The sequence below is a fragment of the Tachypleus tridentatus genome, chromosome 5 (genome assembly GCF_004210375.1).
Source record: "Tachypleus tridentatus isolate NWPU-2018 chromosome 5, ASM421037v1, whole genome shotgun sequence".
In the NCBI taxonomy this organism is placed as follows: Eukaryota; Metazoa; Arthropoda; class Merostomata; order Xiphosura; family Limulidae; genus Tachypleus; species Tachypleus tridentatus.
Genome location: NC_134829.1, coordinates 32,721,600 through 32,747,391, shown reverse-complemented (window position 1 = coordinate 32,747,391; position 25,792 = coordinate 32,721,600). Strand labels below are relative to the sequence as shown.

The window sequence follows — 25,792 nt, the reverse complement described above, 5'->3', positions numbered from 1 at the left end:
AGCTATTATTATGAATCTATTGAGGTTTCTTCATGCTAATGTGATATTATTGTTCAGGAGGTTACATTCACACCTGCACTTACACTTAAGACATTGACAAGACATTTTACTTACTGTTGTGTATCACATAAAAATTCTACCATCAAGAAGTTTGACATCACATTTGAAGAGTTTTGATCTTCTAGCTTGACTATGTCTATTAACAGTACTAACTTGACAGACCCTCCTCACAGTTATCATACCATTCCTACAGGAACAAGAATTTCATCTCAATCTATTGCACAGAGTAGCCTTCACCAAGAAATCTTTGATCTTTACACGTCTCTCACTGGAATCATGACTGTATACATTAATCCATCATACAACTGCTGAGAACAGTATGACTGCTTATATTTTTGTGAGCATTATACTATTACAGCACTGTTGATTGGTTGAATAATAGCTACTCATAGTATAAGATACCAACAGGTGACTGTACTTTGATCCAGTTAATTTTTATACAATAAAGGAGGAACAATATTTTAATATCTATGTTTGATACATATTTTATTCACTGTTTCCATAATTATTTCTTTAACTGTAAATTTCAGTAACTTATGTGACCAATAACTGGGATGTAACTTGAAGAAAATCACATTTAATTTGATACAAAGTATGCAAGATAATGTTATCACACATGCTTGAAATACGAGAAACACTAACGTTAGAGGGCGAAAAATGAAATCCTGGTCTAAAATTTCCAAAAAGAGTCTATATTTTTAGCTGGTATCAAATGTTTATAGAAATAATAATAAAAAACCAAAAAAACTTAGACAAATATATAAGAACACTACTTAAAAGTAATATGTCAGAAACAATTATACATTAAAAAAAAGCTTTCAATGAAAAAAAAAGTTAGAAACATACTTCATAAATACATTTTTTTCACCAATATTTATATGAAAGAAAGTTACATAATATTAGAATTTTTTAACAAAGACCCTTCTGTTTTCACTAATTAATTTTATGTGTACTGCCTCAGTGGATACACACTGCATTTCTAGAGTGTATAGTAAACCATAGATATTTAAAAGTACACACTGAATAGGCTGTTATTTGACCTCTTTATACTTATACTGATAGATTTTCATGATAAACTGCTTTTCTAAATTTAATAATGTTATATACGTGTACCAGAAAAACTGTTAAACTGAAAATCTTACAAAAACACAAGCTGTAAGATTGTCTTTTAAAGGGCAATAACTTATTGCAAAAACTAAGTCAACTGATGTACTTAGTTTTTCAAAACTAAGTTGTCATTAATTTATTGTAACAGAATGAAATATTACAAAGCTTTTTACAAGATGCACATAATAACGAATTTTGGTATATCAAATAGCATGTTCTACATAAAATGTTAGGCCATAATATTCCTTTCAAAATAAACTTTTCAATTTAGTAAAAACCTTTTTACTTCATGTTTACTTCTATTAGTTGCAGTTACTATCCTGTTCTGAAAGTAATCAGTGTATCTGAAAATACTGTGTGTGTGTGTGTATACGTAACAAGGAACTCAACTGTACATTTGAATGTATTTCACATCTTATTCAAAGTATATTATTAATTTTTACTGCATCTCTTTCACTTGAAAATTAGATTGTTAATGAGATGTAGAACTAATTAAACCTCCTGAATGTTAAAACAGTTAATTTTCAACAAGATGTTTAGAACCAGAATTGTCTAACTACTCGTAAACAGTTTCATTTTTTTTAATAGTATGGATTTTTTTTTTGTTGCCTGGTGTTATATATTCTCCTGTTAGCCCAAATACTTTGAAAGTTTGAATAATAAAACAACACACACAAAGAGAATTTAAATAACAAATTTTCTAACAAATAATCTTTAAAGTTAGTTAGCTCTTTTATAGCTAATAATTGATAACTTTCTTTTATCATGCATTACAAATGTTTCAAGTCTTAATAATTATTTCTTTTTTTCATTCAAATAGTCATATAAACAGAAAACTATAAGTAATGCTTAATAAAATACATATTTTAACATAAAAATTGCATTTTTTATGGATTAGACAGTGTCTTCTTACATTTCTAGTTTGTGTAAATGTTCTTCCACACACTTGACAACGATAAGGTCTCACTCCTGTGTGAATCACATGAAGGTAATTTAAGTGACTGCTCACTCTGAATTTCTTGTCACAAATATTACAAGTTTGATCTTTCTTCTGTGTAGGTAAAAATTGTAAGATTTTAATCTTCTATCACATAGGTCAGAAGTATATGTTTTCTCTGTTAATTCGATAATTTTTTTAAGGGAGATTTCAGGTTTTAGTTACTGGCTTTCTATGAGCCAATGAGTTTTCTGCACACCCATTATCAAGCCACTCCTATTGAAAGTAATGCCACAGTCTTCTGACATGCTCAGTGGTTTATTCTTCACAAGGACTGTTTTTGTCAAGATGAAAGCAGAACTATTCATCAATTAATTATGCTATAAAATTACCATCAAATCTTAAAGCTTTTGAAAACACATATATTACGTGAAGAATCTTAATGTAATAAAGTTACTAACCTTAAACACAGAAAAATATTTATTTGCAGAACTTGAAATAGGATTCAAGGATGTACCTCTTTCTGAATATTCACGACCCAGCTACTTTTAATATGTTCTACAACACTAATTCTTTTTCTGATCTTTCTTTTTAAAGATGTACTTTACACTTAAAATATTACACAATTAATGAGATACTCTTTCACCAATAAGAAATGTGCAAGAGTGATAGTTATGGCCATTACTGATGTGTTATAGACAACTGGGCATAAGAATGGGTGACAATGTGTCAGTTTTATACATTTCACAAATGTTGAGACAGCTCTGGATAGAAAAAAACTTATCCTTACATGAAAGAACTGTACAAAAAAGAAATGGGAAACATAATCCTTTGATGTTTTTATTTTTGTACAATAAGAGAAGACATGCACAAAGAACACTAACCACACAAAAGCATCACAAAAAATTTCAAGAAAATAGGTATTAGACACAAAACCATTGTTTGAAACTCAGGAAAGTCTCAGATATTACAGTTTTTCACAAAACAATTTTATGATGTATAAAAAGATCCTGCTAAAGTAATTGACTAAATCTAACAATGTTTTCTTTATTCCACACTATCTGCAGTAGTGTGTCTTCTAACTGCAGTGAATGATACAAATATATGTATTCAATAACTCTAACAAACAATTCACTCACACTTTATTATCACAGTGAGAGCAACACCAGCCTATCAAAAATTTTCAACAGCCCTTTGACATTAACATATATATTTTAGCAAAGTATTTTAAACTCTTGAGGGCTTCTGCAGTTTTCAGCATTAATAATTAACAATTTCACTACTGATATATAACCTAAAGTATCTAATAGGCCCTTATTTTAAATTTCTATAATTATTGTACCAATTGTCCTTTTTTTGTTACAATTTGGCTCACTGGCTTTGGACTTAACAATTACATAACTCTCCTTACAGTATTCTTTTGTAGAGTGTTGAAGTCTTCTCACTGTTGTAGAAATAGCAATAGAGAGCATAAATAAAAAAGGACATATCTTTTAACAGATATTATGTGTATTCTTCCATCAAAAATATATACATACTTGTAAATTATAAAAACAGAAATATGAAAAAACTACTCATTTTTATCTTAATATTTGTACTGGACTAGAATGTATCAGTAATAATCACTAATAGAAACTGGTCAACTTTTTTCAGAATATCTCTGTGAATTTTAACCATACTCTTTTCCCACAAGAAATATTTGTTCATTAAATTACAAGTTTTTGAGAAAACAATAAAAATCTTTATATTTTCTTTTCCAAAAACAGAGAGTACTTCCACAATATCCAGTCACACACATGGAGTGTATGAGAAGATGATGATTTACATTTCTTTTCTTACACACAAGTACAGATATATATAAAATCATTACTAACATGAATCTACTATAAACAAGGAAAATTTACTTTTCTAAATTAAAATATCTCTAACACCTTTTCACATACATTCTCCCCACTGACAATGTTGTACCAGAAATGAGACACTTACAGTGATATATAGAGAAATAAACATCTCCTGGAAAACCAGATAACCTTCATATGGTATGTAACAATCATAAAACAAAAGTATCAGAAATGTTACAGTACATAGGTAGAAGAAAGATTAAACATAATTTTGATGAAATCAATTTTTTCTAAAATATTTTCTCAAGAAAACAAAATTATCCTGAATAGTGAGTAGGTGTTTGTTAGAGAATCTAATAAGTAAGCATATCTACAAAAACTGTTTCTATTACACAAGTTTAAATGATTATTAAAAAGTCATACTGCATTCATCCCTTTAGTTATTAAACAGTTTTATTGTGTTTCTCAACTTATACTACCATGTTCATTCACCATTAGCCTCAATAATCTCACTTACTTCTGCACACTAACATGCAAATAATAATGCAGCAAACTTCCATCAACAGGAGAGCAACACTATCCATATTGTAACTAGTCCTTTTCTAATTTTGCAGCTGTTAACCACATCAAGATTGATCAACTCACACAAGTGGGTAGAACAGTTGAGAAATGTGAGTGGAGTAAGTATCAGGAATACATGTTTAGTTTTAAAAAATGTTAACTTCTGAGAGATACATTACATATTCTCATAAAAAGCTAGATTCCCACATTGAACAGGAAGAGGGCTGGTGAGAAGATGATCTTCCTTAAGAAAAACCATGGGGAGTTAGAAGGAACTACAAACAACATAACCATGGGAGTCTGTACCACCTTTTAGCCAGTTATATTCTTCACTTGTTAGGAATATGTTGCTAAAACTTTGTAAACAAAGGGGTAATCTCAATAAATTTTACAGTAAGAATGAGACCCCTGGTGTTGAATGGCTATGGTGCAACAGACTGTAAAGGGGAGATCAACCTCAACCAACACCTTGTAGCACCTGAAATTGTACATCAATTACACTGCCAGAAGAGACTCCTGTACCTTTCAACTCAAGAATTGATACTGGCATGGAAAAGGAACTTCCATACCAAGAACTCACCAACACCAGATCCACCAGCAACTGACATCTTGCAGATGATGGGAAATTGGTGAACTCAGGTAAGTGTTCATACCAGTGCAAAACCTGGTGGCACTGAAAAGGTTTTGTCTGGTCCATAGTATAAGGAGAGTAATCAACCTAATACCTACAGTAATTTGTGTCTTGACCAGCTATAAACAACACAAGACCTACCAGGAATTGATATCCAGTGAATGGTAGGAAGAGAAACAGCTATATGGAGTGCATCTCCTATCCAAAACTTATAAGTGTTTTGAATTTATCACCCAACTTGTAGTAGAAGGAGAGTAATCATTCAAACATACATGATGACTTATGTGGCTGGTCAAACTCCAACCCACACCCAAATTCTAAGAATTGACATCTGGTGAATGGTAGGAGGGAGCGTACCTCAGCTGGAGGGTCAAACTGCAATATGTGGTAGAGCTTTACATCCAACACCTAAAGGCATCTGAAATTATACATCATGTCTGCAGAAGGAAGGACATCAGGCTACCTACTCTGGCAAAATGCCACCTCCCTACTCTCAATCGAGTGTTGTTGAGCATACTCAGGAGAATAGTCCCTGATGATCAACCATCCCATTGGCTAAGAACTGGTAAATAGTAAGGGCTCCAAAACTCCCATTAGAAAATGAACAGAAATAACACATGGGTGAGTCTGGAGGATTGCAGCACCTAAAACAGTGCAACAGGTGACCATAAAACCATATTTTGAAAAGTAAAGGGATAATATTGATGGAGAGAATTATCCAACACCTGGTGGCATCTGGAATTGTACATCAGGTCCATGGTAGGATGAGTGTCAAATGCTATGGATCATCAGAGATGAGCAGTTATCCCTGTCTTCTTTATACACATTAGTCCATGAACTTATGATCTGGGAAAAACATATTTATGAAGCAAAAGACTGTATGGTATATGTATGAGTAGTTATGCAGAACACCCCTTCTCAATAGTGGGCATAATACGACCTGGTTAAGCATTGTATCTTTTTAAAGTATGAAGAACATGTTGATTGAATCAATCAACCAACATCTGGTAGCATCAGGAATTATACATCAGGAAAGAGATAAGAAGGGCTTCAATATCACAGTCATCTAACATGATATACAAACACAGGTTATACAATATGGATTTAGGAGTAAGTATATCTGGTCAAGCAACATTTGCCACAGAGAGGGATCCAAACATGCAATAAAGGCTCTTGCAAACAATGAAAAGAATAAACAGAGTACTTACCATAAAAAGTGAGAAATGGAAGGAAGGCAAAAGGGTGTAAAGGTAGAACTTACCTTTCAAGAAGCAGAAATTTTGGGCATACAATCAGGAAAGAACATAGGAACTATGACACAAAGTGTGGCAAACAATAATTGCAAACACATCAGAATGGCAATATTCACATGCCAACAACAGCAGAAATGGGAACTTCAAGGAAAGATGACATAAATAACACGAAGACAAAAGTTCGAATGGATGACAGAAAAGAACATTGGTAAATGGCTGTGGAAAAAGTGACAAACAGGAAACAAAACAAAGAAAGTTACACATGAAAGTCCAGCCCTTCATGCAACAGACCGGACAAAACGACACGTATAGATGAAGTGGTGGTACAGACAGATGACACACACAGAGTGGAGTTGATGGAGGAGAAGCAAGCACTCATTTTAAATTGTTGAAGTAAAAATATTGTATACCACATTACAGTCTATTACTGTTATTCCAGTAAAATAAGTAAATAAAGCATATACAGGTATCCAAAATAACAGCATAAACTCTTTACATGCATGCAAGACCTTTATTAAAGCTCACTGGGAACCAAATTTTAATATATTTAAACAAATCCTTTTTTTTTCCAGTTCATATAATAGTGGCACAAAGAGTGAACTCTCAAAGTTTTATAACACAAATAGGTAGAATTTAATCTATTGCTTTCTCTTTTCCTATGATTACTAAAAGTCTTCCACTGTCTCAATAATTATACTAAACACATTGTACACACATTGATGAGTTTTTTTATGCTTTTGTTCAATCAGTGTCAGGAAACATTTATGACATGAGCAATAAACACCCAAAATATCACTGCAGAGTTAACTATAAGCTTATGATTTTCCAAAAACAATGAACAATACATACCAGTTTCAGATGAACCATAAATGTTGAGTTTGCAACCATCAAAACACAGATATTGCTTCTTAAAAATAACTTTCATTTCATTATTCATCTGACAAATTCATGTTTACTAAAAATAACAGTGAAAAGCTACTAGAATGCTTTTAATCAATGTTTGTATGCACCATTTTTAATAAATAACTTTGTAGTGAAAGTTCACAAACACAGTATATGTGTATATTTTTAACACCAGAGTCAAATAACAGTTTTCCAGTATCATCCCTTTTTCTTTTTCATTACTCACAATTTTTTTCCATAAAATGTATATTAGTATTTGTAATTTGATTCACTGATTTGCTTTCAACTATAACTACATACAAGTTATATTGATTTATTTTTGAGAAAAAAAAATCTCAGTAAATATTTTGTTCCTATTTTTTTCTCACTGGTTTAAAAATAAAGCAAAGCTTTTCCCAATTTGTATAAATGAAACTTTGATGTGTAGTCTAATTAACTATGACATAATCAACTAGCTAAAATATTTTGTACTGATGAATTAAAAACAAGATCACTATAGAATGTTTTGAGTTGCAAAAATAACAAAGACTTGAAAAACTACAAAAGAAGACCACACACACACACATATATTCTATTTACTTATGTTTCCAAAATAAAATATACAGAAACAAAGAGGTGTTTGTTAATTACTTTTATATCTAAAAATGGTAAGGAATTTTACAGCTCTATATGATTGAAAAAATAAAGTGCAAATGTGTGGCAAGCTTTTTAAAGTTTATTAAACAATGTAAAAATGAAATTAGCAGGGAAGAATGTCTCCATATTCATAATGGAAAGATAGGTGTAGACAGTACTTTGCATTGCAAAGGGAAAAGTATTTTGTGAATCGATCTGTCATCCATCTGGGTTGCATCTCAGACAGCAGTTTTTTAAGATAAGATTTTGTATATGAATATCTGCATTTGTTATACACACTTAAGAGTACTGGTGCTGCTGCCCTGTTGAGTTTTTACACTTGCCTCCATATTAAGTCCTTTATGATCAGACAATTTGTTCCAAAGTGTTATTTGTACCAGAAGTGTTTGGTGGGTAACATTTGTTGTGAAATAGGCTTAACCTGGCACTTTCTAAAATGCCCTGTATAGCAATCATATTCATTGAGAACCCAACAAACCTAGCATTGCATGTACATAATCTAGGCAGGTCACTTAACTGTTTTAAATAAACAGCACTTTCTTAACATTTTATAAACTTTGTGCATTCAAATACAAAATGCCACAGCTAAAAGTGGTCTCACTTGCAAAGCACAAGTTTTCCTTCAAGTCTTTATTAAAACAGAAGTATTTTGAAATGTATAAGAAAGAAAATGCACTTACACATAACAATACTATAAGCTCAATGTAAATTTAAATCTAACTTGCCTAATTAGATATTATCATGTCCTATTTAAAACATTCACTAAAAATAATTTAGAACATCTATGTATCTATCTACATCATAGATTCTTCTCTTTATTGAAAATTTCCAGAAAATACATTCAAATGTTCCTGTTTAAAACATTCACTGAAAATAATTTAGATCATCTATGCATCTATCTACATCATAGATTCTTCTCTTTATTGAAAATTTCCAGAAAATACATTCAAAATATTATTTTTTTTGCCACCTTTTCCCTGCTACCGCTCATTTAAATACTATTTGGATGTAAGCATGTTATGTGAAAAAAAAATTATAGAATTTAATATAAAACTAACTTTTACCTGTGCTGTTTCAGTATTTTCTACTGCAACATCAAATGTTGAAAAACTTTTCTTGACTTCTATTTGACATGTCCTTCTTCCCAAGCTTCAGTAAAGTAATTTTTGCTTGTATCTGAAAACCACCATTTACATTTACCCCAGTCTACAAAATCTCTAAACAACTGCATTGAGATGAACAACATTTCAGTTTACATTCATTCTGGTGAAAAACAAAATCAAATAATGTTACATCAACCTGTACTGTTTAAAAAAGTATTTTAATACAGTTTCTAAACTTTAATATTGGCATTATTATTCTTGTGATTTTAAACAAAATACATTAGACACAAGTAATTAATAAAAAAAACTATTACTGCTTTTTGTTCAAAGTTATGAGCACAAACCTAGTGGTGACACGTAAATTAAAATAATCTAAATCTTGAAACAGTAATAGTGTAGTACAGTTTATGTAGAATAAACTTAACCATTTCTACGTAAAAATATATGCATGAAATCCTTCTACAAAAATCTGCCCTTTTTCTCCATATATATATTCAAAAAGGATATGAAATATTTCAAGTTTGTGTTTTGTGGAGATATAATCAGTAGCAAACCATCTTATTCAAAATACGGGCAAATTTACAGTAAAGAATTGTTTGATCTCTTACCTAACACAATATATATATATTTGTGTGTACTCAAGGTGATTAAATTCTTTCTTGAACTTTTTCCCTGACCTTCCAGGCAAAATTCCAGATTTTTGAAAACAAGCATGAATAAGACAGACCAACTGATACTTTAACCCTTCCTCACCATTCTACAGAACTGACAGTAATATAAATACTTCATATCAGGAAAAGATATTCAAACAAGGTCATTATAATATGATGGTACAAAATAAAATGTTTCATTTTTATTTTCAAAGTAATATTTATCTATCATTAACTATGAATTAAATAAAATTGCTTCCAGATAAAATAGTGATAAAGATTACATTAAAATCCAGCATCTTACTGACACACGTTTGAAACATTTTTTTTGCATCCATGCGTAAATTCAGAGAGAGAGAGAAAAAACAAAAATTCAATTTTCTCTATCTTTTCTATGTTTTGGGTTAATTTGTCTTTCTCTGTTTTTTAAAGTTTGTGACTCTTCCAGATTTGTTACTACCCTGTTATCTTAATACGTTTGTGATAATTGGTTTTACATGTAGTATTGTCACTAAATGAAAATTGTACTTATATTCATTGTCACTGGGTTTATTTTATTTACCTGTGTATCTATTCCAAATGGTTTTATAAAATAATATACTAATCATACAATACTGCTTTAAAAACTACATATATTTATTGTAGTTAGATAAGTTACTTCTTATGTGAGAAATGATACATTCTATAACAGGGATTCAAACCAAAATGATAAAAGAACAACATTTTTCAAGGAAAATAAAATTAATCCATTACATCCTGGAATGACAATAATATACAAGACTTTTCTTAATGGTTAATAACATTTGTCTTCATTCACTTTCAGTGTTATCTCCATCTTTTCGATTTCAAATATACAGTAATTAAAGAAAAGCACTCTTTACGGACTTAAACTCAAAACCTAATCGAACAACTTTATCATCAACACACATGAATAAACTTGACATCAAAACATAATATGGTTTTAACTTAAAAAGGAAATATTTAAAAAATTCTCACTTTAAATTTCTCTGTGTCATGTAGTATATCTCTGCCTTAAATGGTCTTTTTAGATTATCTTTCTTTACTCACATGGGTTTTAGAATGTCCATCAATTAGAATCATCAACTGAAAGGCTAGAATTTAAAATAAGGACCCTCCATTATTTTCTTAGATATCAGTAAATTTGTTACACTCACCATAGAAACTCCTTCCATGTCATGTTTTTAAATTACACATTTTTATTACCATTAGAAAGAGCATTCTGTGAAGTACATCTTTATTTTTTATCATTGAAATGCCCCATTTCCTAGCAGACTTTATGACCTAGTTGTTTACAGTAGTTAGAAAGTTAGATAAATTATAGTAGTTTTGGGGCACTCTGGTTTAGCATTTGTGTTTTAAAATACATATTTGAAAGCAACATGAATCAATAATCATTCTCTGTGCAAACACATACTTACAAAATACAAAAGTTATGAAAGAAAGTAGCAAATCACTTGAGTACAAAATAGCTTCAGTGCCTAAAGTAAGTGCTAGGTATCTTGTTTTTATACAATTTTTATTCATAATTACACATTTTTAACAAAATAAACTAAAATGCAAAAGTTATTAGGCTAGATAAGTGAAATTAAATGAAAAAACAAACTTAAATAAAATTTCTCTGCGAGATACACATGCATGCTGATCAGGGGGTTATGAAAGTTTAATACATTGTTTATCATAACTGGAGCTATGTTGTTTTTTTGTTCTAGACTTGTTCATTATTTGAGACTCACACATATTAATTACACTATGCAACACAAATTTTGTTCCTGGATAGTATGTATTATTTCTTAACTGCTTATGTTGTTAAAGTACAAAAAATGGCCATTATTCCCTTCAAACTTTGTTTTTGTGACTGGCATAATGAAATTTAGAAATTACCTATTTTCTATGTAAAAATGGGCAAATTTGCACATTTTCATTTACATAATATCTGAATAAAACAACATATGAATCAAGATTTACATGTATTTATACTAAAGTTATACAAAAATGTTTAGAAGTGAGTAGTTTTTCGAGATTTGCAACTGTAGTGTAAATCACTTTCACATATCAGCCTCCAAATATAATCTCCCATCATGTTTTCATTATTCGCTCCCAGGTCACAAAAGCAAAGTTTGAAGAGAAAAATAGGTCTTTTCCATTTACTTTAGGCACAAGCAATTGGGAAATAACACTTTTCTGCACAGGAACAAGAAAAAATAAAAATTCTGTTACATAGTGTTATAAGATAATAAAGAGTGACTTGTCTCGAGTTATTTTTAATTAAATCTGAATCACAAACTTGTGTATAACAATACAAATTGCTTGTTTTTCATTTTTATTGTTATATTCAAAACAAATGTGTTGGAAAGTTGCAGGGGTGAATACATTTGTTGCATGTCTGACAGTAATGATAAATATTTTTTGGAATAATTGATTACTTGCAGGAAATCTTTCCTGCATTATGTTTTCAGTGAAAATGTTAGGAAGTTTCACTTTTCTAAAATTATAAACAAGAACATGGAGAAAGAAACCACAATAAAGAAATAAAAAAATTAGACTGCTATAAACTTAGTTAAAAGGTGCAACATGAGTACTGCTGTTTCAATAGACAGGAAATCTGTGTATTTATTGATGCAGATGGACACATTATACTGTTTTTTTCTTGGAGTAGAGTTTTTTAGAGTTTACTGTATTTCATGCTGTTTGTGCAATGTTATTCAGGAAAATAAAGAGAAAAACCAATGCAGAACCCTTTGGTTAGGAAAACTTAACCAGTATTCTATTTAATTCAAACTAGAATGCAACAACAACAACAACAAAACACACAAAAACAACAAAACGTGTTCAAAACTTTTGGAATTGGAACCAAACCAGAACAGAAAAATATATGAATCACCGTTTTATATACATTTAATAATATTACAAACTTTTACAAACAATCTGCTAAAGATTACAGACTTTGTTAGAACTTTAACAAATTGCCTTTGAAACATGACCTCATTTTCAATTCACAAAAATAAAATCAGAAAAAAATATTTAAAAATGCCATCATAACTTTGTACTGAAAACCTTGTATTTATTAATACCAATGTATCTTACTAGTTGAAAAAAAACAACACAATTTTAACATGAAAATAGCAGTAAATAATTGTCTTATTTTTGTTGCTGATCAGGTGTTAGTAATTTAGTTCTAAATGCTGGAATAATACTTTATTCTTAAAAGTTTTTCATATTTAATGTAATATTATATGAAAATTTCACAACAGAATGTTGTTGCTAATTTGTTAAAATGTAATTTTTGATTCCAAACAAAACCTCTGCATACAAGTAAATGCTGTTTTTAAAAAATAAATCACTGTAACCAATGTTTTGTGTGCTACAACTACAAATACTTTTTTAAAGATACTCAATGTGAAGTACAGCCAGTTAGTTTCTCTTTCATAACCTAACAATCTTTCAAAAATACAGACTACAAAGGTCTTTTTAAGCTTTCACACTGTGTGAATGACCTGATATTTTTTTTCCAGATTTAAAATTCATTTTTTATAGTATTAAAAGTAATTTGTCGAGTCTTAACTATGCTTTCAGTGATCATGTTTTTAAGTGCTTAACAACTGCAAATTCTTTTGTTTTTATTAATATTAATATAAAATGCTTTATTTTTAGGGACAATTTTTTAAAAAAGTTTCCTATTTCTTAAAATTCTTCATAAATATTGTAGGAAGATATTTGTTTAGTAAAAAATTAATAAGATTTTTAAAATAATTATTAATTATAATATATTTATACCTTTGGACTCGCCTACTGGAAGAAATTATAAAAGTAACTTGTGTTATATCAATAACCTTCTTCTAGGAAAGGACACGCGCATTTTATTTTTTGATTATTCATTCAATGTGCTGACAATCAGAATCTTCCCCAACCAAACAATTCTCCTGAAAAGGATTATATTAAAACACCTTGTAAGTTTACACAACCCATTTTACAAAAACTGTACAATTGTAGTATTTCATTTGTTGATTGTAATCTACAACTAGCAACTTTGCAAGTCATCAATACCAACCTCACCTCCATACACACAACTATGGATCAATTATTGCTTGCTCAAACCTACATCCTTTACGATAGTTCAACATCAACCTTCACAAAATAAGTTAAGTCTTCTAAGTGACTTAAAAAATCTTTCAAACTAACTACTTTCAACACCAATTCAACATAAAAAATGGTGTTTTTTATGGATCAGATGGTGTCTTCTTAAGTTTCCGGCTTGTGTAAATGTTCTTCCACACACTTGACAACTATAAGGTCTCACTCCTGTGTGAATCACATGATGGTCTTTTAAGTGGCTGCTCACTCTGAATTTTTTACCACATATAGTACAACAATAAGGTCTTTCTCCTGTGTGAATTAAGTGATGGGTTCGTAAGCTTCCAGCATGGGCAAAACTCCTATCACACAGTTCACAAGTGAAGGTTTTCTCTTTTAACTTAATATGTTTCTCCCCTCTTAAGGAGAATCCAGCTTTTAGTTTCCTGATTTTCCATGACTTATCATTTTCTTCCTCACCTTCATTGTCAAACTCAATGTCACTTCCAGATAAAACAGAAATGATGTCATGCCCTTCTGACATGCTGAATGATTCATTCTTCACAACATTTTGTACCTGGAAAAAAAGAAGACAGAAGTATTATTAGATTCACTATCTCAGAAAATCTAGAAAACTATTAGAGCTTGTGTGTATTTTCTTATAGCAAAGCCATATTGGACTATCTACTGGACCCAACAAGAGAAATCGAACCTCTGATTTTAGCATTGTAAATCCAAATATTTAAAGCTGTCCTAGCAGGTGACATTAGAGCTTGTAACACCACAAATTCTACATGAAAAAAAACTGAGGATAACTTAATAATTATAAAACACAAAAATTATTTACTCATAAAATGGGTTTTGAATAGATATGTATAACAGCGATGAGGAAATGCCAGACTGTAAAATCTAGATATTGATGACAAGTGTATTTTGATTTAATATTTAAATACTGATATTGTTTTTAAAATGTGTGCCTCTTCTATATTTGTGCACCATTGACATCAAAAAAATATTTTACAACATAATTTTAATTTTTTTAAAGAATGTTATTATTTCAGTCTGATGTGTTTTTGTTTTCTGTATTCAAAATTATTTTAATATTGGAAAGACTCTTAATCCATATAAAACACATACTATAATCATCTGTCAAAAATAAATCTTAACCTATTTAAAGCACTTGTCAACAAACATATTCTTAACCCACAACAAGCACCTCTAATCATGTGTCAATAAACATATTCTTAACACATGTAAAGCATCTCTAATCATATGCCAACAAAAGAGGTTATTTAGAAATATTTTCATATGCAGCTTCATATCTAGGAGTAACATGTAAAGAAATGCCCCAAAAGGACAAAAATATTTTGGTTGTTTAGTGAAAAATTAACATATCAACTATTGAAAAACATGTAGGCTTAACTACTAAACATACATTAATTTATCACTGCTGAATCTTCATCTGTTCAAAAGTATAATAGATGCAGAAAACATTGATACTGATCCACAATAATAATCTTGGTGATTTTATTGTCACAATTCACATGATAAACAACTGCACTTAATTTAATACAATGTTGAAAGACCTCTAAATTATTGCACTCTATCAATAGCATGTATTTGTAAGAGAAAAAAAGAATAAACAGCATGTGTGACAGCATTACGATTTTCATACCTTTAATACGATTACACTTAAGAAAGATTCAATGTGTAATACAATTAATTTTTTCTTAAACATGAAGACAGAATAATGCCATACACTTGAATTCCATAGTAAGGCTATTTTATTTGTCTATTTACGTCAAATTATTTTTATGTAAATATAATCATCAATTAGGACTTAAACACACTTTTCATAATACAAAAAAGGACTTGCATTATCTTATCCTTCTCTCCATTAAACTTTACAAAAAAAAATAATACATTTAAATTTTATCTAGATTTATGGTTTTACCATGCTGCTTATGTTTGTATAACAGTATTATTTTCTCTCACACGTACATCAAGATAAAAAAGTTCAACTCTGTTATACAACACAAATTTTTACCTCTACTCTTTCAGCACTTGCTCCATCAGCTTCAGGTGTTGAAAAGTCATCTTTTCTGGCATTTGTTTCATGTATACTTCTCTTCAAGTCCCTCTGAGAATACAGCAATTTCTCTTTCAAAATTGTGTCTAAACAAGTATCATTAAAGAAGCTTTTGGTATAATCTGTAAGAAAAAAAAAAAACATTTTAAATATATTAGCATCTTATTCCTGTTTGGAAATAAACTAACAATTAATGAGCTACAGAATAACACACGTGTTCTAATGAAATAAAAACTAGATGTTACATAAACAAGAATGTATATCATTTTGTCATGAAATTTTTACTGTCCTCTTTAAACACTTTATTGCTTAAATTATAGACAATTTCTGATAATTTAGTCTAAATAAATAAATATATACTATGGTAAATGCTTTGTGTTCAATATTATGGATACAAACACAAAATGTTACACATCCAATGATGAGTTTAGCATGATGGTTGTTATAATTGAAGTAAAACAAATTTAAATATTTGTGCAAGCATATATACTGTATATAAATCTCTTCTCAATAAAATTTCTCTTAACATTAAAAACCTTTATCTAAACTATGACGTTTAGTAAAACTTATAGCAAGAATATATGGAAAAAAGTTTTATTTCTATAGAAAATATATGATGATGATTTGCAGATAATAAAAGAATAACCATTATTTCAAATGTTTGCATTTCATCCACATTTGTCTTTAACATACTGTTGATATTTGTACATTATTATTTTCTCACACAAATACACCAAGAAGAAAAACATCCAACTCTGAAATACAACACAAAATATTACCTCTACTCTTTTAGCATTTGTTCTCTCAACTTCAAGTATTGAAAAGTCATCTTTTTTGGCATTTGTTTTGTGTGTTATTCTTTGTGTGTACTAATAAAATTTTATGATTTTAAAAATACATATGCTGACACTGCCATTCTGATTACTGGAATAAACCACGTGCTTGGAATAAAAAATTTGAAATATGTGGTTTCCAGATATGGAATTTTAGTAACTGAATATTTCTTTCAGTTTATTAAACAGCAATTTTGTAAACAATAGGTACTTTCTTGGGTTATTTGTAGTACTTATTACAGAAGTAACTGTAAACTTTTTTTTTTCCAAAAATGTTAACAAATTTTGATAGAAAGTAAGTAATAAGTTTATTTTTTTAAATTTCATGCTGAATCAAAGATAGCCTTTTCTAATCTTAACAGAGTTAGTATTCACCATAACTAAGAAATTTTTTACAAATAAAAGACTGATGTGATTTTACATTTCGTAATCAAATGCTCTTCCATAGATATTACAGGAGAATATATTTTAAATGCTCTCTTACAGACATTACAGGGGCATGTGTTTTAAGAGCATTCCCACAGACATTACAGGACCACATTTTTTGAATGCTTTCTTGCACACACTAAGGGGCATGTTCATGTTTTTTCTGTTGATGGAGTAACGGATAATACTTTACAACTGACAAATGATTTTTTTCTTAACTGTCACAGAAGAATGAACACTTCTGTATGAATCAGATTGTGAATTATAAACTTTTCAAGTGTTTGTAATTTATTTGTTACATACTAAACAAAGATGAGATTTCTACACTTCATTTCTTCATCAAACTTTAATATAAAACTGAAACAATATCATGCTTTCCTGATAACCTTGAGATTTACCTTTGAGTGATACTTTTCTGTAAAATAATTATAACAGAAAACTTTAAAGAATTGGTACACATAAAAAAGCTAGTACTTCCAACTGCAAATTCAGGATAATGTGAAAAACTATCAGAGAATAGCACTTACTTGTTCCGAGTATTGCAAGTGGCTTCATGAAGTTCACTAAATGATATTCAGATATACTTTTTTCCAACTGGTATTATAACATACAAAATTGTCCAATGTGAATTGTACTATAATATTCATACTAATCCTAAGTGACTTATACTATAATGGTTCTACTGTTAATCTTCACACATGGAAGTTTTTAGCAATCACATATTTAATGCATTTAAACATGATTCTATTACACATACTTTCATAAATATTCATATGCTATTTTTCAAAGATTGCATAATCTAATATTTTATTTAATGACTGTAATTCACAGTGAATAATCTTGCATGGTCACTCTGTGAATTTTTACCATACATAAAACAAAACAACAGAGAGAGAAATAACATATTTTGTATTATTTGAATGATGTCTAAAGTATATAATAACTTCAGCATGGAAAACAATATTTCTTATGGATCAAATGGTGTCTTTTCAAGTTTTGCACTCAAGTAAATATTTTCCTACAAATATGACAACTGTAAGGCCTGTTTCCAGTGTGAATCAACTTATGGCCTTTCTCCTGTGTGAATTAAATAACAACTTCTCAAACTTCTATCACAGAGATCACAAATAAAAGTTCTCTCTTTTATATTAATAAATTTGTTTCTTTCTTCAGAGATTCCAACTTTTGGTTCATAGTTTTCCAAAAGGCTTCATCCTTGAAGTGATCCTTGGTTGAAATGTCATACTCTTCTGACAAGACAGATGCTTCAATTTTCACAAGGAGATCCTTTGCCTAACCAGAAAAAGAAATATTCATGGATTAATTGCCTACCTTCCAGTCAAAAAATGTACTGCTTCTAGAAAGTAATATCTTTCTGAAAACATCTATAAACATGCTGAACATATTATATAGAAGAGTGAAATTCAAATAAAGACATATCTCTGGACTAACAAGGTTAAACTTACAAGTATACATTTGCTCATTAAGCTTCTAGTTGTCTGTTCGGTTCATCTTATACTTTAATTGATATATCAATTCTTAAAAAAAAATATTTTAAAAAGTAATGAAGCACCATTCCAAGATTAGGCACTATGTAAGCTACAGTAGATTCTAAACTAGATTGCAGTTTCATACTACTGACTCATAGATATATATAAAAGGCAGAAATATGCAAATCAAAATCTATTCCTTATACGTACATTTCAAGTATATTAAGTTCCCTCAAGATGAAAAAAATAGCTACAGATCTCAAACGAAAAAAAAAAAAAAGGTTAATGCCTTTCCTTAATAATTGGACCTCATGGGCATATAAAAATGAAATGGCAAACATTTCCACTCACAGTTTTTAGTTTTTCAGAAAAATTAGCATTTTCCTACACTGAAAATGTATTTTTAATAGATGCTTCCCTCATCTCACAGTAACAGAGGGAGGGGTAACAATGTGCTGGGGAGTCCTAAGGAATATAACACTGTGATCACATAAACCCTCTTTCAGAAAACATGCTAGTCCAAAGTTATTCAGCCAGGACTGGATGGACAGACAGTGATCCTAACATTCCTTTACTTATTATAGTCTCTAAGTTTCTACAATCTCTATTTGTAAAGCAAAATACCATGAAGCACTCCAGTGGTCTTGTGGAATACCCCATCTTTTCAGTGAATGTGATTGACCTGTACAGCCATATGGTGTAGATTTAAAGTACATCTGAAAAAACACCACAAAGAGTGAATCTGGGGAAAAAAAAAAGGGGTTACTGAAAATAAGAGATAATGAAAGTGATAACTTACCAATTCAGATTCTATATGGAGTATGGAGACTAGTGATGGGCAACAAGTGATAGCCAGATAAAGAAGAGAGCCAAGTGATGCAAGCATGTGTGGTGTGGCCCACATACCAGCCTGCATGATCTCATTTAATGGATGTGACATGCAAGAAAATGGACTTGCATAGATTAGACCTGGAAAAGTAGATCTAGTGTTAGAAAAAAAGTGAATGAGATCATGTGCCTTCTTGATAATAGACATAAGAGACAGTGATCAAATTCTCAGAATGAATCATGCCCATGTGTTAAAAGAAAGAAATTATCCAATGCCTAAGAGGCTGACATGTTGGTTATATTTGACTTCTGACCAATTACTGGATATCTCTTGAAAATCAAATATGTCCTCCCTATTCTGTAAGAGAAACATCTGTAAAGAGATGAAGACTGGGATGAGGAAGAGGAATATTAGCCAAGGTGTTTTCTTTGTTGAGTCACCAAATGAAGTCAACTTGGAAGATGAAAGGAAAAAAAAATGGAAAATTCTGAGAGATCTCAAACAAGGTTCTATTAACTAGCCATCACCCAACAAAAGCAATGTATATGTGCACTATCCCAAAGGACAAGGGATTTCATGAAAAATGCAAGTCCTCAAACATAGAGGAAATGGGTTGGTTCTGTTGAGGAAAGTGTTTAAAATACACCCAGATGAATAAGATACTGAATGGACATGAGATGGGGCTCTTGCAGGTTGACAAGCCACCTTCTGAAGGAAGAAATTGGTATTGGGTTGTAAAAGACTTGCTAAGAAGGAGCCACAAAGAACCAGTCATTCCTGTAATGGTGGAACTGCAGTTCTAGTTGTGAATATGATGAGCAAAGGCTCTAACTATATGATACAATACATATGGAGCTGATGCCAGACTGAATTGTAGCAGTGTGTGGAATTGAAATACCTTACCCCCATGAACACACTTTAGGTAACATTAGGATGCAAGAAAAACACCAATACTAATATGAAGGTAAGCATCCAAAACATCAACCAATGTTATTTAAAGATCCAAAGTGAATGACCATCTGAGGGCAAGAAAAGAGTCCATGGTGAAACACGGGAGGTTGATGAAGCAGTTGATATCAAAAACAAGATGCCAATTCTCATTTTCTTCGAGACAACAAACAGATGGGAATAAAATCCTGAGAATGGTGAAACATTCTTCTATAACATCCTTCTCCATGAAATCCCCAACAGTTTCAGAGTGATAGTGGCAAGAAAGTGGATCCAAAAGAAGAGGGAAGTGGGTACTGGAAATAATGAATGAGATGTGGAAAAATGAAGGAATAGTTCTTTTTCTAGCACTTAAAAAACCTAATATCCTATAGCAAAAGGATGTCACAGCTGATATAAACTGGCTAACACACCTCTATGGTGTCAGAACCCAAGAAAAATCATAGTGACTGATGAAACTGGTATCTGTAAAGGCAATGATGGGCATTCTGACAGTTCACAACTGATACACTGGAAAAGAAAAATCTTGGGAGGCAAGACACAGAAACAGGAGAGACTCTAAGGTATCTGTGATATCTTCAAAAACTGATACAACCAAGATTCCAGGTGAAGGTTATGTGGATAAAAAGTATGCAGATGCATGTGTAACAAAAGGCTATCCCTGCCAATGAGATCCCAACAACAAAGCAACTATATACAGAGGGACAAAGCTAAAGACAATAAATGGATCAATGTAGAAAAAGGAAGCTATGCTTATCTACTGAGAACCTCTCAGAGAAACTGTAGATGGGTTCATAAAGGAAGTGAATAGATGACAGATAAGAGGATAGCAATGAGTGTAAGACAAAAATGAGAGAACCATATAGGGGAAAAATAAATGGTAGTAGTAGGATCAGAGCCACATACCTGAATCAGTAATTCCAAAATCTGAAAATCAAGAAACAGAAACTCCAATTTATGCTATGCTAAATCATACATGTCTGTCAAGCATAAAGTCTAGGCATGCTGGTAACTGAATGCAGTTTTGTAATAAATTACTCAGCATGGACATGAATATCTAGTTACGGGAAAAAAAGAACAAATAGTTAGATATCAGACCAGAATGAAGGATGGGGGAAAGAATCATGTGAAATAGGGAAAAAGAGACAAAAATAACAAAACTAAAAGATCCTGGACAAAAAGGCTGAGAAAGGATGGGTGAGATTAAAAAGATTACATCTAGAAGAAGTCGCAAAAAGGTTGTTCAAGTCTTTATCTTCAGGGAATAGGAAATCTGACAGAAGTTCAGGAGGAATTGCAGCCTGCAGGAAAGACTCTAATTCACAATGCATTTAGGCTAAGACCTCCTCTGCCAAAAGCATGAAGCCCGAAGCCACAGTAGTATTAAGTGTGTCTGAATCATTTGTGTAAAGATCCATAGCAGAAGCATAGCTGTTACATGAAACACAGAGTTCATCTTGTAGAAAATAAAATGAAAAACTTTCCATAAGAAAAAATTAAATATAAATGACAACAAACATAAAGTTGTCAAAAATGTACGAAAAAGTTCAAGTGAGCACACAAATGTAAAGTACTAAGCAAAATTTCAGATAGGTGCACTTGTCAATTCCAAATTAAAAAGTGATAATAGCACTCTACAGTACAGAGGAAGTCAGCTCCACCAGGAGGTTGTCAAATGCTTAATTGCATGTTATAGGAAAACTATACAATGTGTAAACAAGTGAGGGTAGGTCAGAGCATCAGCACTTTTAGCGGGTGATAATTCTGCATATAGAGGGCAGCACAAATCACAGAAAGCTGTTACATGAACTGAGGTATCATATCAGAATTCTATCATACATGTTCAACCTATCTTCACTACAATAGTTGAAATTCTAATCTATGATGTAAATAAGTAAATCACTTTTCTTTTTCAAATTGTTGTATTTTTTAAAATATGTCCACGACAATCCACTTATTATTCATGATTCCTCAAGTTTTGTTCAAATTTGTTTTGAAAATATTCCATTTTTAATAGGCCATTATTTTAATCTATATGCTTCTCTTCTAAATCTTAGTCTCATAGGCACTCTTTTCAATTTTAAAATGTATGCATATTCATTTACCCAATAGACAAACACTCATAATTTATATGGTTTATGCTAGACATTCCTCAAAATTTTTTTCCAATACCATAAAAGCCTATGCTAGCCTAGGCAACACCTATGTAGCTAAAAGTTTTAAATAAAAATATCTTTCATTTTTACAAAACCTTTTCGCACTTGTTACAACTTCTACAGTTCATAATGATATATCTTTGTATGTCTGAAAGTGAATCACTCCAGTATTAATACGTAAACTAGTGTACTTCAATATTTTTTAAAACTTTTATCATGATACAACCAGTACTTTTGCTTCAGTCTTCAAGTTTTCTTACTATATTACTTCTTTCAGACTAGTTATTTGAACTAAGTTATTTTGATTATAATTTTTTTCCATGTTACCTAACACGTGTTTGTCCTTTGACTGAACATTCAACATCAGAAACAGAAGTGTATAAGCTTTTTTCTTTGATACTAGGTGCATCAGTTGCAGCAAATTTCACATTTTAGTAAATTATTCAATAGCAAAACAGACAACATACTAATCCTTGTCTTATTTTCCAACAAAATTCAAAGTTAGCAATTAATTGGTTCTCATTAACAGCAATGAATTTGAAAAATTGTGTTTAAACACATGAAAAATAAATTTATTACATTCTGAGCAAACTGTACTAAAACACCCGAGATTCACAAAAATTGTAAACGTAGTGCATGAAAATAATATTAAGGTCAATAGAGAAACAAATCAAACATAACAAACAGCAGAGGAAGGAACAAGATGCAAAAATAGTGCATCTGGAAAATACAAAATAACAATAATCAAATGAATAGGGATATACACACAAGTGGCCAAACAAAACTGTGTAATAATTATTAGCACTTGAAAGACTGTTTTTTAAGATTTCTATTCTCACAAACTTCACTTTTCATTGAACTTCTAAATATGGCTTAAGACACTAGTATTTTATTGATATTATTATATCAAAAACTTTCAAAGATATTTGATGATATTAACTTATGTCTTTCTATAAATAAATTGGTCCTTTCTGCCATTTTTAATTCAAGTTAAATGAATTACTTAGTTATGAACTTACACATTTGTGCATCTATCAACTTTGTTTTCAAGTTTATTTAGAGTATTATGTATTAAAGGAACTAACTATACTACTACATACGCCTCCTTCATATATAAACTAAATATTTTTTTAGTTCCTTTGATACATAATCTAAATAATAGTACTAGATTTACTCTCGTATCATGCAACAGCATGAAACATTAAATTTTCACAGAAAGTGATAACAATAAATGACAGCAAGAAACATTTTGATACATCTAGGTTTTTCCTGTCCACTAAAACTGAACTAAACTATTAAAAAATAAATATATAAAAACCTCAAAGCCAACCCTTATTATTAAAATATTTATCAAAAGCTTCTTTGCTTAAATTTCCAAAGGGAGGCAAATATATATATATATATACATTTGGTTTGTTTTGTTTTGAATTTCGTGCAAAGCTACTCAATGGCTATTTGCACTAGCCGTCCCTAATTTAGCAGCGTAAGACTAGAGGGAAAGCAGCTAGTCATTACCACTCACTGCCAACTCTTGGGCTACAATTTTACCAATGAATAGTGGAGTTGACCATTATATTATAATGCCTCCACAGCTAAAAAAATGAGCATGTTTGGAGTAACAGAGATTCAAACCCTCAACCCTTGGATTAGGAGTTGAATAACTTAACCACCTGGCCATGCTAGGCCATATATGCATTTATAAAAATGACTTTGTTTATTGCTTTTATCACACACTTCTGGTCTACATATTCTTTTAGCCTAGAAATGTTACATAGCAAAAATCCTAACTTAAAAATAGAACATAATGTTTTACCTGTGACACTTCAGTACTACTTCTTGTAGCAACTTAAAGTGGTGAAAATCATCCTTATCTGTTTTACATGTACTTCTCTTCAAGTCTAACTCAGAATACAATACTTCTCCTGAAATAGTGTCTGCATTTGTTTCATTTAAGACATTTTTGTTAAAATCTGTCAAAAAAACATTAAACTGTTCTTTAGACCACTTAACATAAATATTTGAATCAAATCTAAAAGGTAATGCACACTAGTTTTTAGGCTTAATTTAAGTGATTTTGTTTAATATTAAAAAGTATTAAGCTTTTTTTTAAATATACAAACTGTTCAGTCTATTGATTCACATGCATTCTATTAAAATGTTGAATTAAAAATATTGATAAAGCAACATTATATAAGTATGTCTTACTAATGCAACTCATACGGAATGTAACTGCTTCCAGTAACCCCTCAAAAAACAAAAATCACACAAGTACTAAAAATTAAGAATATCAGAGCTGACATTACTACCTTATATTCATGGCTGTGGGTATTAATAAATATACACTTTAAATTCATATGAGCATTGTATATTATGTATTTTATATGTATCAGTGGAACAAATCTGACAATTTATACATAATTTCTCTATTAATATACAAAAACATGCATACAAGAAAAGAAATAAATGTGATATTAACAAAGATCAGGTAAAAATCTACATTAAAAAGTAATAACGATCATTTAAAGAAAAAAAAAAACAATTGAAGTCTTCATTGAAACACCTCACATGTATAAATGAATTACTGACTGCCTCATACTTTTATTTATTATGCTGAGTGAACCAGCAGTTACTGTACTTCCCTTTGTCATCTTTAAATGGATGATATGACAGACTTAAAAAAAAAACTACAGTTGTATTTTTTTATGAGAAGACAATAATCCATTTTATACATACTACAGATATGGCATGATAAGTATGAAGGAGAGTCAACAAAACTTATCAAAACAATTGGACAAGTGGTAACTAGTTTGGTTTACATTGTGTAAGGTAAACAGCAAATAATTAAAACATTAAGTATAGTTAACAAGAAAGATAAAGTTTTATTTTTACTATGTAGTGTACATAATACTATATTTTTCTTTTGAAATGAGCAGTTAAAATGTGATTGTAAACATTTATTGTACTATTTAGGTACATATAACATCAAGATTTACAAACAAAATTACTGATGACATTTTATAAATTCAGACACATTGCAAAAATCTAATTCTGGAGATACAAATGATAAAGAAATGATCAACTGATAATTATTTCTCTCAAGCAATTAACTTAAAATAACAACATCCCTGTCTTCAGACAATTATATATAAAGAAGTAATAGCTTTTAATCTTTTTCTTTTCTCATCCTAGATAGTAAATGTAAATGTGCTCTGCAAGTTAGTAAATACCTTAATGCCACTACAAACTG

At 30.4% G+C, this 25,792-nt stretch overlaps 1 protein-coding gene across 6 annotated transcripts in view; it reads right to left on the bottom strand.

The window, feature by feature from the left end:
- Nucleotides 1–1,268: 1,268 nt before the first annotated feature.
- The window catches only part of LOC143250866 (uncharacterized), a 36,648-nt gene continuing 12,124 nt past the window's right edge, over nucleotides 1,269–25,792 (bottom strand). For 5 of the 6 annotated variants that reach the window (XM_076501979.1, XM_076501983.1, XM_076501985.1 and 2 more), the window contains 4 exons: nucleotides 24,359–24,515; nucleotides 17,650–18,415; nucleotides 15,822–15,985; nucleotides 1,269–14,351 (listed from right to left, as the gene is read on the bottom strand). In XM_076501979.1, the coding sequence (XP_076358094.1) occupies nucleotides 13,899–14,351; nucleotides 15,822–15,985; nucleotides 17,650–17,677 (645 nt within the window). In that variant the 5' untranslated portion in view covers nucleotides 17,678–18,415; nucleotides 24,359–24,515 and the 3' untranslated portion in view covers nucleotides 1,269–13,898. Of the gene's footprint in view, nucleotides 14,352–15,821; nucleotides 15,986–17,649; nucleotides 24,516–25,792 lie in introns of all 6 variants that reach the window. The other variant, XM_076501981.1, reaches the window with a different exon arrangement.